The sequence below is a fragment of the Schistocerca cancellata genome, chromosome 4, assembly GCF_023864275.1.
Source record: "Schistocerca cancellata isolate TAMUIC-IGC-003103 chromosome 4, iqSchCanc2.1, whole genome shotgun sequence".
In the NCBI taxonomy this organism is placed as follows: Eukaryota; Metazoa; Arthropoda; class Insecta; order Orthoptera; family Acrididae; genus Schistocerca; species Schistocerca cancellata.
In genome coordinates this window covers 725,554,662-725,570,962 of record NC_064629.1, presented here as the reverse complement: position 1 = coordinate 725,570,962, position 16,301 = coordinate 725,554,662, and the positions used below count along the sequence as shown (strand labels likewise).

The 16,301-nt window shown below is 39.2% G+C and overlaps 1 protein-coding gene across 1 annotated transcript in view; it reads left to right on the top strand.

Annotated features, from left to right (window-relative positions):
* LOC126184407 (CLIP-associating protein 1-A-like) overlaps positions 1-16,301 on the top strand; it is a 378,388-nt gene that overhangs the window by 71,488 nt on the left and 290,599 nt on the right. The window contains 2 exon segments of the mRNA XM_049926791.1: positions 7,573-7,730; positions 7,811-7,920. Of these exon segments, the coding sequence (XP_049782748.1) occupies positions 7,573-7,730; positions 7,811-7,920 (268 nt within the window).

Sequence of the window (16,301 nt, the reverse complement as noted above, 5' to 3'; positions counted from 1 at the left end):
GCTGCATAACGCAGTACAGTATTATGTAATTATGTTAATTCTCATTAAGTTTATGAAATTCAGACTGCATGAAAGAATGTAAACTATGGATTTAAATTATTACAGTTTCTGTGCAATTCCATTATGCAAGGGTGGTGAGTATTTTCGCATTTTATTTTGTTGCTTGGTTTTACAATGTGTGAAATTCAATTGAAGTGCTTGTGTCTGCCCATTTAATGACATTAGTGGGTTCAAACTCCTATAACTGTATCCTTAGGGTACATGATTGGTATTGCTCACCACATAAAAAAGAGGGCTACAGTCCTTCAGTAATCTGTCACTTCCAGGCAGAACCAGAAGAAAAATGGGGGTAAGGAAATAAATACATTTGGCGAATGGGTGGGTGGATTGGTACCAGATCTCTCTGAAATCTGCATGAGCATATAGTGGTCAAATGAGTAGGCAGTAAATAAAGTAGAAGTGGAGATTCAGAAATAGATGACTTAACCTATGGCTTTCTGGCGCCCTATAATGTCTGCAGAGTTGTTTGGCTGATAAACCATGCATGTAACATAATTGAAGAGTAATCTGTACTTATTGTTCTTATGTACATCATGTTACATATTTCATGAAACATATTGTTTTTGATTATTCTTTCTTAGTATTATCTTGATAGTAGACATTCTTTCATTGAATGTTCTGTATGTGTTATATTACAGATTTCTTTTTGTGTTCTCATATTGCTGTAGCGTGACTGTGCTGTGTTTTATTTGCTAGGAACTCTTCAGTTCAATAACAAAGATGATCCTTGTTCCATATGCTGTTTATTGACTGACAGTACAGAACTGTAATGAATGCCTTCTGGAGCTCGAGAAACACTTTGTCAATGTGGGTGCCAGTAGTTTACAGGTTTCTGAGTCTTGTAGATGAATGATGTGAGCTGGGTTTCTCGAAATCATGGCTTGAAGGATATTTTGGTCTCTGGCAAGATCATAATATACAAGAATAAAACCTGTTTCAAAATTCTACAACAGGTTAAAATCTGTGATACAGGCCTATACTTGTGTGCATTTTGGAAACGTGAATGAGTTCCTCTCTCAGTAGCTGCTGGCTGGGCCTCCTTCACATCTTGGACAAGAAACCCCCCCCCCCCCGCCCCCCCCCAATCAACACTGGTCTCCCTTCTCAACCTGCCTCCTTTTTGCTTGAGGGGTTCCATCACATGCTTAATGTTTGAGTCCCCAATACCTGGCAAATTCATCCTCTGTACCTGTCTAGAATCTTCAGAGAGATCAGACTCAGTCCCAATTGTTCTCTCACTAGTGAGCGAGGCTTCACATCTGTTTTTAAAGGCATAAGGAGACAACCGTATTGCTACTACCCACTTTTGCCTTCTGTCCAGGAATACGCAGCCTTGCCACTATTTGCCATTCACACTTAGGTGAGTGTGAACCAATCAGGTCAGGTGTATTGGAAGGCATTACAACATCAAAGATCCCAGGTGTTGCTAGAGACGCCAAAGGCAACACATCTTTCTCTGCTGATGCTTCAATGCTACTGCAGTTCAGGGCAGCAGCCAAAAGTCTTCAGACTGTGACCAATGCAGTTTCCAACCATTTCCAGGTGCTGTCCAGTTCCATCAGCTTCCATGTGCAACAGCCACAGTTCTTACCATTTTTAACTGCATGCAGCTATACATAAAAAAAAAAAAAAAAAAAAAAAATTCTTCTTACCCAGCAGTCACTAAGACACTAGCTTTATACTGACATCACACATTAATATGGTAAGCTTAACCCAATCAGATATATCTTTGCTTGATGAAGTACCCTTGTCACTTGTTGCTATAATATTGTCACTTGTTGTTATAATACACGAGGGTGGTTTGAAAAGTTTTCAGAATCACCACGAGAGGTCAGCGTTAGCGCAACGAGTTGTTCACATGATATTCATTGGTCTGTTGCCTGTAAACACAGGCCACGTCAGTGCTCTTGGAAGAGCGCTGTGGTGGTGACGTGGCTCTGTTGTTGTTCCCGCGTAGTGATTTGCGAAGATGGAAAAGATCGAGATTCGAGCAGTGATTAAGTACTTCGTAAAGAAAGGCATGAAAGCAAAGGACATTCATGCTGATTTCCAGAATACATTGGGGGACTCGGATCCTTCATATTCAACTGTTACCATGTGAACAAATGAATTTAAATTTGGTCGGGAGAGCTTAGATGATGATCTGTGCAGTGGTCAGCGAGATGTGTCACTACTCCACAAGTTATTGCAAAAGTGCATAAAATGGTCATGGAGGATTGTCGATTAAAAGTACATGATATTGTTCATGCTTTCCAGATGTCATCTGAAGGGGTATATCACATTTTAACTGAAGAATTAGAAATGAAAAAAAAAATTATCTGGAAGATTGGTGTCATGACTCTTGACGCTGGATCAAAAAATCATGAGAATGGACATATCGGAACAATGTTTGGCCCATTTTAGGAGAAACAAACAAGAATTTTTGTGCCAGTTTGTGATCACAGATGAAGCTTGGGTGCACTACTATACCCCAGACACAAAACAACAGTCAAAGCAGTGGAAACATGCCGATCCTCCGCCACCAAAGAAAGCAAGGACAATTCCTTCAGCAGGAAAGAACATAGTGTCAGTGTTCTGGGATGCTAAGGGGATTCTGTTTGTAGGTTATCTCCTTACTGGGCAAACAATTACTGGAGAATATTATGTTAACCTCCTGCACAAATTGCAACAAAATATATGCAAAAAAAGACCTGGTTTAGTAAGGAAGAGAGTTATCTTCCATCAAGACAATGTGCGCCTGTACACGTGTTGTCACCATGGCAGAATTACACGAACTAAGGTATGAATATGAGCCACACTTACCTTATTCACCTGATATCACTCCATCAGACTTCCATCTCTTCCCAAAACTGAAATTTTTTTTTGGTAGATTAACTTCAAATGAAGAATTGATAGCCGGAGTTGACAACTATTTCACAGGCCTGGAGGAAACTAATTTTCGTTATGGGATTAAGGCTCTGGAACATCATTGGACCAAGTGCATTAATGTACAAGGAGACTACATTGAAAAATAAAAATAAAAGTTTCAGTGATAAAAGTACTTTTTTTCTATTCTGTTCCGAGAACATTTCAAACCACCCTCGTAGCTTGCTTAAACTGCTGCCTGTCTTGAACTTTCGTCCTTATCATTCCCCTGTTAATATTAACACATTACAGTACATGAACTATTGCAACATATTTATAAATTTATGTCTCTTGAAAAGTTGGGTTTTGAGGTCTGCCTAGTAGATGTCTCAGTGCTTCACTGTTCATCTGTCCATAATACGCTGTCCAAAGGTGTGCATAACGATGTTGTGTGTTATTCTTCCTTTTAGAATTGAATAAGTTGTGGGGTACAAGATGTTGATGATATGAAATCTTTTTGTGTCAGCAGTTTCATCATCATGTTTTATGTCACAAAACAACAGTCAAAGCAGTGGAAACATGCCGATCCTCCGCCACCAACAGTTTCAGCGTCATTTTTATGTCCATTTTGACATCATGCTGCCAGGGACAGTGAGAATGCTCTCAACCCTTCTCCCTCAAGATCTCCAAGGACACACACACACACACACACACACACACACACACACACACACACACACACACTACAATTGATAGGGTGAGCAACAATCTGTGACTGCTAATGACATTGTAGCATATGGGAAAGGATCATTATTGAGTGGCTGTAGCGAGAGACAGAATTTCTGTTTAGTGTAATGTGTGGTAGCTTGCTTGACACATGGAAGACTGTAAATGAGTGCAGATGAGTAAGAAAAACATCCTGTAATGTTAGAATACAGTATTAATGGTGTGTTGCTTGACACAGTCATGTTGTTTAAATATGTAGATGTAATGTTGCAAAGCGTCTTGAAATGGACGTATCATGTAAGGTCAGTTGTAGAGAAGGTGAATGGCTTAGTTTATTTGGAGAATTTAGGAAAGTGTAGCTTATCTGTGGAAGAGAGAGCATGCAGAACACTTGTGCAGTTCTTTCTGGAATAGTAGTCAGGTGTTAGGGAGCTGCTACCAGGTAGGATTAAAGAAAGACATTAAAGGGAGAACAACACTCTTTTTGTGAGACACTGTTGACAAAATTCAGGTAACTGGCATTTGTGGCTGACAGCAGAATGAGTGTACTGCTGACAGCATACATTTCACATAGGGACCACAAATAGAAGATAGAGAAAATAGGGCTCATATGGAGGCATGTAGACAGCCGTTTTTCTTTTGCTCTGTTGTGAGTGGAACAGAAAGGGAAATGCCTAGCAGTGATATAAGGTATGCTTCACCATGCACCCTGCACCATATGATGGCTTGCAGAGTACAGATGTAGATTTAGTGGAGCCAAGATTTTGCCTTAAACATGTGCTTCAATTTTATGTACTTTACCTTGGAGGCATGTCTCCCCAGACCATTTCAGTGCTTTCCAAAGTTGCTACAAATGTGAGATAAACCGTATAATCCACTGAAGATAAGTGAAGCATTTGAAACTGGTTTTTCAAAGTAAAATGATCATTATCTACTGACTGGTTGCTGTCTTTACTATGTTATTTATTCTAGAAACAGTCACAGGTTCAATAAATATCAGTGTAATCTGTTACCACTGATTAACAGCAGCCAAAAGTGTACTCTGCTCATGCTCTGGTAAACTTAACTGAAAAATGTTGGTTTGTTAGCCCTTTTAAAAGGTATGTTTATACCTTTAGTTTTGAGTATGTGTCTGTTCCAATAACAGATGAGGAAAAATATTGTTTTGTGGCAATACAGATAAAATAAGTACTTGAGGGCAGTTTATACTGCAGAATGCAAGATACTGAATATTGCTTTAACTATTTTATGTTTGCTATTTAGTTTGATCCCTGATGTTGTTTTTTTTTAAGTCTTCAGTGGGTGATTAATTAGCTTATTAAAAACAGCCTGCAAACATTGTCATCTTTCTGAAGACTAATGCTCATATTTAAATGTGGCCTGCTTCTGTATTTGTTTATAATGCATTCCTGTGCATATTATAGTTATAAAAGCAATCTTACCCTTGAAAATATAAAATATTAGTTAAATAAATCATCAGTTCATATTATTTTTTCTGCATTCATGCAGAACGTGACGTGTAGGCAAAAATTATTAATTTCTTTGAGTATCATGGTATGGTTTTACTGAAATCACTCTTATGCATTGGAATGTGGGTGGTGCTGACAAGTATGAAGATCCTTTGCTTAACCATAGATCCCTGCAAAAATCTTGAACACATTAATAATGGCTAGTAACAATTTAAAGGGCTATTACTTCTAATGCAATCAACCATTCTTTCCTGCCTTTAAGTCTACAGACATTATACCCTTGAAGACTACCCAACAATCCATCTGTTTCACATTGCTGATTACTCATTATTGCTTCATATATAAGGGGAAGTCAAATCAAAATGAACATAGTGTGCACATTGGTAGTGCAGGTAGCTGTGTGCGTGGAAGTGCCCTCCATTGGCAGTCAGGAAAGAACAGGGTGATTCTCACCTCTGTGCCATTTGTCTGTTAAACATGGTTGACGTGAGGCCAATGAATTGAATGTGTGTTTGACTTTACTATGGATTCTGGGCGAGAGGAACAGCAAGGTGCAGTTTTTTACTGCAGAAGGATTGTCAGGAAGGGAAGTTCATGCCTGAATGAGTGCTGTATATGACAAACACAGCACGTCATGTGCACGTGTGATTGCATTGAATAAACACTTTGGCGGAGGTTGGGTGTCATTGAAAAATAGCAGTCTTCCAGGACTGGCTCATCATATCATTACTGCAGTGGGTGTTCCGTCACAAATAACCAATGCCAGAGGGTGTTAGATATTTGCCTCGTCTTGGGCATCAGTCACAGTACTGCTCACACCATCATGACAGAGCATCTGAAGTTCTGGAAAATCTGTGTGCAGCTGGTTCCCCACAGCCTAACAGAGTAGCAGAAGTTGAACAGAATGCCTATATCACTGCAGCACTTGGAACAGTATCACAGTGAAGAATATTGTGTCCTGTCCCATACTGTCAGAGGTGGTGAAACATGTCATTATTTTGAGCTAGAGAGTGTCAGAACCAAAAGTGGAAACATGTGAATGCCCTCCTACCGTGGTAAATGGACACTTTGCAAAAACGTGAATCAGGCTATCGAGTCCAAATGCCTAATAATGTTGATGGAGGGCATGGATGTGTTGCAGGGTAATGTCCACCAATGTTTTGCCAAGTTTGTTTTGACTATACTGCAGAAATTTCACTGGGAAGTTCATACACATCCTCCATACAGTCCCAACGTCTCCCCAACCAATTTCCATACTTTTGAAACCATGAAGAAGACATTCGTGGCTATCAAGTTGCTTCAGACGTAACAGTGCAATGCCTGGGTACAAAAATTGTTCCGTGGGAAACTGCAGACATTTTTCCACAAAAGCATTGACCATCTTGTCAGACAGTGGGATAAAAGTATTAAATGTTACAGTGATTACTTTTGAAATAATAAAGAAATTACTTACTACTTTCCATCTGTCTCATTTTCATTTGACTGCCACATATGGATAGACCTGCCAAATAATAGAGCATATATTATCCACTTCCTATGTCTGTGTACTTGCTTGTGTGCTTGTCTCATGAATGCTTTGTACGTATCTTCAATATTTGTAAAATGACTGCACCGTAATTAATCCCTTTCACAATTTTGCATGTATGTTGTGTCCATTACTCACATTCTTAACACAGTTTTTGTTCTGCAATGCATGTTAACAAATGCTTCAAGAGATATGTCCCGATTTTCTTCATCAGGAACTCAAGGCAGTAAAAAAGGTATGTGATTTAGCTCATATTTTACAGTAATATGTCTTACAGGTATCTCTTTATTTATTATAATACTTTTTATGAGACTCCCTCATGGCTTGGGTCATACCTTGAGCAATGACAACACAAGAGTTTGGGAATACTGTATCTGTCATTATTGGACAATACAACAGTTATTTGTGGTATTTTATGTTGACTGTGTTCCACAGCAGTGGTAAAAATGACATCATGTAACACTTCAAGTTGATTTTCAATTTTTTGATGGTGCGACCAGTTTTGATTAGAGACAGTTATCCAGCACAGATTTTTGTGAACATCAAGAGTAGCATACACACACACACACACACACACACACACACACACACATTCATTCACACAAGCAAGCACACCTCATGCATACATGGCCACCATCTATGGCATGCAGAGACCAGCCTGTACTGGTTATTGAGTGTGTATGTGTGTGTTCCTTATCTGAAGAAGGCTTTAGCCAAAAGCTAAAGTGTAAGGGTCTGTTTGTCGTGCCTGTGTGTAACTACTCAACATGTCATGTTTATAGTGAGTAGCAATCTATCTGTTCCTTATATTGTTAATATTCGACCCTGGATTTTCCAGTGTTTGAAATCAGCAGTGATATTTATCAGAGGGTATACCTGTGGCACAGGCCCTATTCAAAATTTAAATGGATTAGAGATACTAACTAAATCTTTTTTACACAATTACAGCATCAGCAGGAGCCCTTGACGAGGAGCATTTTGTGAAAGTTTTTGAGGAAGTTCAACCAGCCAAAATTTTCACTGTGCGAGAATTGGAAAAAGCCCTGACCAAAATAACTGACATCATTAATGATCCAAATAATGATTGGTCAAAACGTGTTGAGGCGGTTAGTAATGTGATGATTAGGATTATAAGTGTTAATAAAATTGATTTCTTAATATAAGTAAAAACTTTTGTGTATTTCAGTTGAAAAAACTACGATCTGTTGTAATGGCTCGAGCTGCTAAGCATGAGGAATTTTTCAAACACTTACGTTTAATGGAGACACCATTTTTAGGAGTTTTGAAAGATCTGAGGTTAGTACTTAAACTTTGTTCTTTTTAAATTTCTCTCTGTAGTGCAGGTTTCTCTCAAGCTCTGAGATGTCTTTTTTTGATAAAAAAGAGAACTGTTAATGATTCTGCGTGGAATTGTGAGAGTGATATTAATAGTTTTTGGTTGCTCAGTTAATCAGTGCTTCAACAAAATTGTGTATCAGAAATTGTGTGACACACACATTTCATGAATGAAGCTGTTCATGGCTACCTTACTGCTGTGATAATTTTGTTAGTGTATTTGGGCCTTTCGGCCATATTACTGAACATGTGAATGAATTATTGAGAGGTATTGGATTGTTAATGAAATGTTGGAGTTTATTGAATAGGAAGAGTAGATAGGGGAATGTAAAGCACAAACATTGAATTTTATTGAAACAGCCATGGCAAATTTCCCAAAATCACTTAATGCAAATGCCAGAATGGGTCTTTTGATATGGGCACTACTAATTTATGGAGGCACATGCTGAACTGGGTATTTTGAAATGGACACTTCTGATTTCTTTTGCTGTCTAAACCCTATCCAAAGTTGTGCACCATTTTTAGTAACCTTGCCACTGATGGGATGTTGAACCCTAATCTTCTTTGGGAAACAAAGTAGACAAAGTGTATATGATGAAATAAAAACGTAGAAAAGCTTGTGATGATATGCAGTAACAGTGATAATACTGCTAGTGTAAATATTGCAGTAACTAGACGTACATTCAATATTAACAGTTAAGAAAGCAGAAAAATAAAGTGTGCCTTTGACACTAAAAGAGTCTTCATGGATGTTGTGTGGTCCAGTGAGAAAGAAAAAAAAATGACTATAAAGAATGCCAGAATGAGATTTTCACTCTACAGCAGAGTGTGCGCTGATATGAAACTTCCTGGCAGGTTAAAACTGTGTGCCGGACCGAGACTCGAACTTGGGACCTTTGCCTTTCGCTGGCAAGTGCTCTGCCAACTGAGTTACCCAAGCACAACTCACGCCCCATCCTCACAGCTTTACTTCTGCCAGTACCTCATCTCCTACTTTCCAAACTTCACAGAAGCTCTCCTGCAAACCTTGCAGAACTAGCGCTCCTGGAAGAAAAAATATTGTGGAAACATGGCTTAGCCACAGCCTGGGTGATGTTTCCAGAATGAGATTTTCACTCTGCAGCGGAGTGTGCACTGATATGAAACTTCCTGGCAGGTTAAAACTGTGTGCCAGACCGGACCCCCCTCCAGGTAGATCATTTCCTTACATTGAACTGTCTACCTTACTCCAGCAACTGCCTATGTTTCTCCTCTTTGACTTCAATCCACTTTGGGGGGGGGGGGGGGGGGGGGCACTTCAATGGGTAGGGTCTCTTAATTGACCAGCTTATTATGGACCTCTATTTGTGTCCCCTCAATGACAGTTCCCCTTCAGTGCAGCTCATGGCACCTTTATTGCTATCAATCTTGTCATCTCCTCCTATGCTCTCGTGGCTTCCCTACATTGGTCATCCCATGGTGACCTTTGTGACAGTGACCACATTTTCTGGTGATTCTATTGTTCCCCTGCTGCCGTCAGGCAGACAGGCCCCCACGTTGGGCATTCTACAGGGCCAATTGGCTTTTATATATGTCTGCTGTGCACTTCGACACCTCCCTCTTGAATTCCATTGGTGCAGTCGTGCAAGGCATCTCTGCCATTATCTTTGTGCTACTGGCACTGCTGTCACCCTATCCACAGGTCCCCCTTGTTGTCGACCGGTACCGTGGTGGACTAAGAATGTCGCAGTCGCTGTCCAGGACCACCGACGGGCGCTGCAGAAATTAAAATGACACCTTTCACAGACCAACCTTCTTCATGGAGACACTTTTAAGTGTCTCCATGCTAAGGCTCGTTACCTTATTAAGCAGAGTGAAAAGGAATGCTAGGAACGCTGTGTTTCCTCCTTGGGGATGTATGCCTCTTCATCACAGGTTTGGTCAAAGCTCCGTAGCCTTCAGGGTGGCTAGTGACAGTCGGCTGTCCAGGGTCTTAACCTCCAAGGTGTTCTGTGCACTGATCCATTGTGCCTTGCAGAACAGCTCGCGACACACTTTGCGATGGCACCGGTGTCCTCTTCCTATCCTGCTACCTCTCTCCTTCAGAAATTTAGAGTTTTAACAGACCCGCCTATGTTCCATCCCGCACTATGTTGAGCCCTATAATGAACCCTTCACTGAATGGGTATTCTTGCAGGCTCTTACCTCTTCACAAGACATGGCCCCAGGGCCGGATTACATCCACAACCAGATGATCCAACACTTGGACACTCCCCAGAGGCAACATCTCCTGAAGATCTTCAACCGCATTTGGCTCACGGGTGTTTTTCTGTCACAATGACGAGACTGTACTGTTATCCCTGTCCTTACGCCCAGGAAGAAGCCAACGTCTGACAAATGTAAATGGCTTGAGAGGATAGTTAGCTTCAGATTATATTGGGTACTCGAATCTCAGGGCCTTTTGTTCCCATATCAGTGTGGCTTTCGTGCAGGACGATCTCCAACTGACCATTTACTCAGATTGGAAACAACCATCTGACAGGCTTTTACTAACCACCAGCACCTTGTCGCAGTTACTTTGACCTATATAAGGCATACTGCATGGCTTGGTGCCATCACATTTTAGTTACCCTCCATGACTGTGGCTTCCGTGGGCCCCTTCTGATTTTTATCCGTGAATTTTTCTCGCACCAGCTCTTCAGAGTTCGAGTTGGCACTTTACACAGTGCCCCTCACAGTCTGGAGAATGGTATTCCACAGGGTTATGTGCTAAGTGTCACACTCTTCCTCATAGCCATCAATGCACTTGTAATCTCTGTTGGGCCTCTGCTTGGCATTGTACGTTGACGATTTTTGTATCTGGTGCAGCTGCCACTTGGTAGCATCTGCTGAGTGCTGGCTCTTAGGTGCCATCCAACATGTCTCTGTGTGGGCCTGAATGGAAAAAAAAAATAATGAAAATAATAATAATAATAATGTTGAAAAAAATGGCATTTTGGAGACAATGTTCCTAATAAGTACTAGGGAAGTGTTTTGGTTAAAGCATACTAAAATTTCTGAAGGACATCAGCATCTATTTGTTTCAAGAAAATGAAGAAATTAGAGCTAGGCCTTGGAAGTTGACACATTAGAGTGCACTCTCTCGGTTTATGCACTGCATGAAAACCAAGTGAGATGAAATAAGAACACTATTAGAAATTAGAAGAATGGATCTAAGATGTATAGTTCCTTATGCACTGAAATGGATTGTAGATGTATTATGCATGCAAAATTGACAAATAGTAGATCCGGTAAAATTAACAAATAGCATACCCGGTAAAATTGACAAATTGTATATCCTGTATGTCATGATTATATCCAGGTGCTGATGGGTGAGAAATGACTGGTTTATAGTTAATCAACATGTGTTCAGCACATTCTTTCTAGTAATTTAATTTTAAATAGAAATGACTTCAATGAGTTACATGAAGACAGTTATTATTATTATTATTATTATTATTAAAAATTGCACATAATTGATTTATTTAAGTATTCTCTTCCTTCAATATTTTAAAACATAAGTGCTAAGGTAAATGTGTTAATTACATGGCTTCCCTACTTGTGCGAATGTGCAGTAGCATTACTGGCATGATAATATGGACTGGTATTGTTTGAAACCTGTACATTGTATTTGGCCTGCTTCAGGGAATGTCAGAGAAAGATGTCATAGTAAAAAAAGGCAGTTACAGTTTTCTAAATTTTATGAATTTTTATTAACAAGATAAGAACTGTTAAGTATCTGTACAGTCTGTGTTCAGCATAGATTCAGAAATTTTTTTGGTGTACAAGTTGCCATTTGTGTCAAGAGGAACTTAATCCTTCACATGTATTTAGGAATTATGTCACAGACTCTGCAGTCCTAGTTTGTTGTACCAATATGTTTTTGGTACAATACACAGTCTGTTATTACATGTCGGTAGAAATATATCACACATTTCAATATTTAAACATTGCTACTACAGGTTTGAGATCCTGCAAATGCTTTAATTGTTGTTGTTGTTGTTGTTGTTGTTGTTGTGGTCTTCAGTTCTGAGACTGGTTTGATGCAGCTCTCCATGCTACTCTATCCTGTGCAAGCTATGCTTTAATTATGTGTTAGAAATGATATCTTACTATAACATCATTATGAATGTTACAGGTCACAGGTTGTGAGAGAAGCGTGCTGCACAATAGCTTTTATGTCTCGACAGCTAGGCTCAAAGTTTGACCACTTTGCAGAAATTATTCTTGGCAATCTAATTAATCTGATTCCAAATTCAGCCAAGGTATGTTGACCTCATGTGGATAACTATTTAAATATTAAGATTCTTGACAAGTATAACAAGAAAAGGATGTACAATAAGTAGAAATTTCATAAACCAACTTCTTCTTTGGAATTTCCTGTGTTTAACATTTAGCTACCTAGTATGTCCAAGTAGTTTTGATTTTGTTTGTGGGGATATTATAGCTGTCCCGAAAACCCAAAGGAGCTGATTTTTCCCCCACGACAAACAACTTGTATGCTGAGATGATCCTTTGTTTCCTTACTAGCAGCTTCAGTTTACAAATTAAATATCAGTGATGACAATTAGTACCCATGCCCCATACCTTTTCTGATTTTGTATTGTTGTGCACGAGTTCATACATAATAGTAAGGAGATGTGGACTACAGTGCGTTACGGCAACTGTCATCATAGGAAAGCTGGACAGACACATAAATGATTAGCAAACAAGTTAACACAGTAATCAGAAGATTTACTTAACTTGTATTTCTCCAAGTGTACATAGACTCATTACAAATAAGGCAGCAAGAATTAAGAGGTCCATCTCATACAATAACAACTAGGATGAGGCTCACTGTACTCAAAATGATTGATGGTGTCATAACAATGAGGCTCCAACAGCAAGTGGGTTCAGTGGCTGCTGCCACCTGTCATATTTTGTGGCAACAGAGGTCACAAGTGGTGCAGAGTTGCTGGCGGCATGATCTCAGTGGGTGCACACCATTGGGTCCACCAGATTTTGCGTGACCACTGTCGGCGTCTAACGGAAATTTGCAATTGTGTTGCCAACTTCGCGACACCCTTGGGTGGTATCAGTATGTGATATCACATGAATCATTCCATGTGATTCACATAAGGAGAATGATTTACCATGCTCGCCTTCTGTCCATATAGTAGTAGATTTCTCACTACGAATGGAGAAATCAGTAAGAGAAGGCTGTCAGTCACATCACTATGATTTCATAATATATTTGTTGTATTGTCACCTTTTTTATTTGGAGGCAATGTTAAATGACGGTAAATGAAACTTTGTTTAGTGTGTATCATTTATATTTGTAGCAGTAATGTAGTGTTGTGTAAGAATTTATAACATTATGGATGTTGTTGTTGTTTCCAGTTGTGTGTTTTTGGAATATGCGGTTTAGAGAAGTTGCTTCGTTTTTAATCCAGTATATTAAAAAATAAATTACAGAAATAATTACGACCAGTTGTAATCTTCAAGAGATGCTGCACCTAGTCGTATTAATAGAAATACACACAATACTTTTGTGGAAAGACTATGTTTTAGCATTCTTTTAGGATGAGAGTTGAAGTAATAGTCAAATGATTTACAGAAATGTGGAAGGGGGGGGGGGGTGATAAAAACTGGCCAGTCCATGTCCCAATGATGCAGTTGGTTAGTGCACGGTCCTTATAGTCTCTCTTAAACTGGATTCTTTGTGACCCATCCTTGTTACCTATCTTTCCCAAACTCATCTTAATGTTTATCAAAGCTACTGCCTTATTGGAATTGATGTTATTTCGTAACTACTAGTTTGAAGGCTGCAACCCTGTTGTTAATTGTTCGTGCTCATTGAAGCCAGACAAGCTTTAATCATATTACTTAGGAGACTCATCAGTCCTCCTCCCCCCCCGCCCCCTCTCTCTCTCTCTCTCGCTGTGCGTGTGTGGGTGTGTGTGTGTGTGTGTGTGTGTGTGTGTGGGGCGGGTATGCACGGGCGCGTGGGCATGCGCTGAACAGTACGATGGCTGCTAGTCTGGCGGCAATGTGTGTGAGTGCTAAATAATGGCTAGTGGGCTTGAAACTATTGCTGTCAAAATAAACAATGTAACTATGGAAGAGCTATTTCCAAAAAAGACATTTGTAACTCATCTTTTTAGCACAGTTACTACAAATCATAGCATTAAAAGTACACATTAGTAAGGGTTGAGATTTTGATAGAAGATATTAACAGCCTATACTGTTGGATAACATTAATAGGGCGGGACTGGATACTGTATTAAAAATTAAATCTGTGCTGATAGTATGAAATTGCAAGGGGAGACAGCATGTACTCATCAGTAGAACTTACAAAGAAGTCTTCTTCTCACTAGAGTGTTCCTAAGCATCCATTTTATTATTTTCCGAGCACCTAACAATTATATTTCATTTATTCATTCACAGGTAATAGCAACTGCTGGCCTAGTAACAGTACGCTTTCTCATAAGGTACACTCACTCGCACAGACTGATACCAGTGATAATATCAATCATGCAATCAAAATCTAGGGAAATCCGACGAGCATGTTGTGAGTTTCTTGAATTAATTCTTCGTCTTTGGCCTGCTCATAAACTTGAAAAACAGGTTGCAAACCTGCAACAAGCTCTGAGGAAAGGAATGTATGATGCAGACAGTGAAGCTCGGCAGTGTTCCCGTAGGTAAGTGGAATTATGGTCATTATGTGAAACATAATTCAGTTTCACTAAACTTAACTAAAAATAGAAATTTTTTTTGTATGTAATGGAGGCATTTTACATGTTGTATGTTCTGGATATATACGTATTACATAGGCTACAGATACAACACTTTGGTCCATTGCGTCCAGCTTGTGCACTACTTAATGTATGGAAGTAACATGTCGTCTTCAAAACGGTGTTTAGAACATACAGTACTGTATTTACCTGAACATGACACCCCCTCCCCCCCCCCCCCCCCCCCCCCCTCCAGTTTCCTCCCACTTTTTTTGTTTTATGTGGCTCTTTGAGGAAAAATTTATTTCTTAACGTATTCTGTTGGTCAAAATTCCAAACTTTCATTGATATAAGGTATCTACCTAAAAAGGTAACATTTCATCTGTTCTACACTTGCGCCATTTATTCATTGTCAACATTTTGATAACACAGGGAGAAATAAAATAAACAAAAAGAAATTGTTTACATTAATTTATATTTTCACTACCTTTTTTACAATACTTAAGACAGTTGTGTGGTATCTGTATATTTAATCATCATCATTATAATCATAACAAGACATCTGTGAAACTTATATATTTGTTGGCCCAAATATTTGGGTATATCTCCAAGAATATGTTGCAATTTCTGAGGTCATCGTTATGGCGGAACTTGAGAAAACAGTTATTTTTCTCTGAACACACAGCGGATTTCTCTTCTATACTGATATGAGAATGTTACAATGTCTCTTGCTTCCAAATATATCATCTGCCCACTGCTCTCTCATTGGCTATGTAGAACTGGCAGCTGACACACCCCGTTGTTCGCGTCATACCTCACGGTAGGCATTGACAGCATTGCTGTTGAGCATACATTACTGTGCAACTGGCCCCAATTTAGACTTTTGTGATCTTCTGCAGAAACATATAACCATGATTAGCAGCAGAACAAAATTTGCTGCCCACTCACCACTCCTCCTTGCACTCAGTGTAGTTCTCAGCCAAGCTGATGTCACTGTTCCCCCTCCAACCATTCTGTAATGCTGTACTTGAGCAGAAGTGAAACACGGACAGCAATATCTTCCAGGGTGCAGGTCATATGTAACAACAGCAACTAATATATATGAATAAAAGATTGCAGTCATGGTTCAGTCCAGTTCTCGATCTTCTACTCTTCCCGCTATCTAGTGACATCTGTTGGTGCCATCTCCACAATGATTATTTTTCCCTGTAATTTATTCTTATGATAACAGTTGCAGTCAGTTTAATGTGATATATTTTATTTGTTAGACCTTTAATTCTCATTTAATTTTCATTCTCTTTTGATATTAATGTCACAATCGTGTTCTGAAGCTGATTAAAAATTGGTGATATTTTTCACCTAGTTTTGTAATAAGTGAACAGCAACTAAATTTCTCATTTGTAACCCACTTGGTGAATCATAACAGTTTCCCATAACCAAACAGAATTTATATTTGGGTTCAGAATCAAGTAATGGGTTTTGAAGGACAAGCTTTTTGCCTTTGAATGTAACCTTTACTTAAAAAGCACCATAAATGTTTGTGTACGGTATCCCTATATGTACAAGAACTTTTATTGCAGATCTGTTCAGATATCCCAAAAGTTTCCAAGT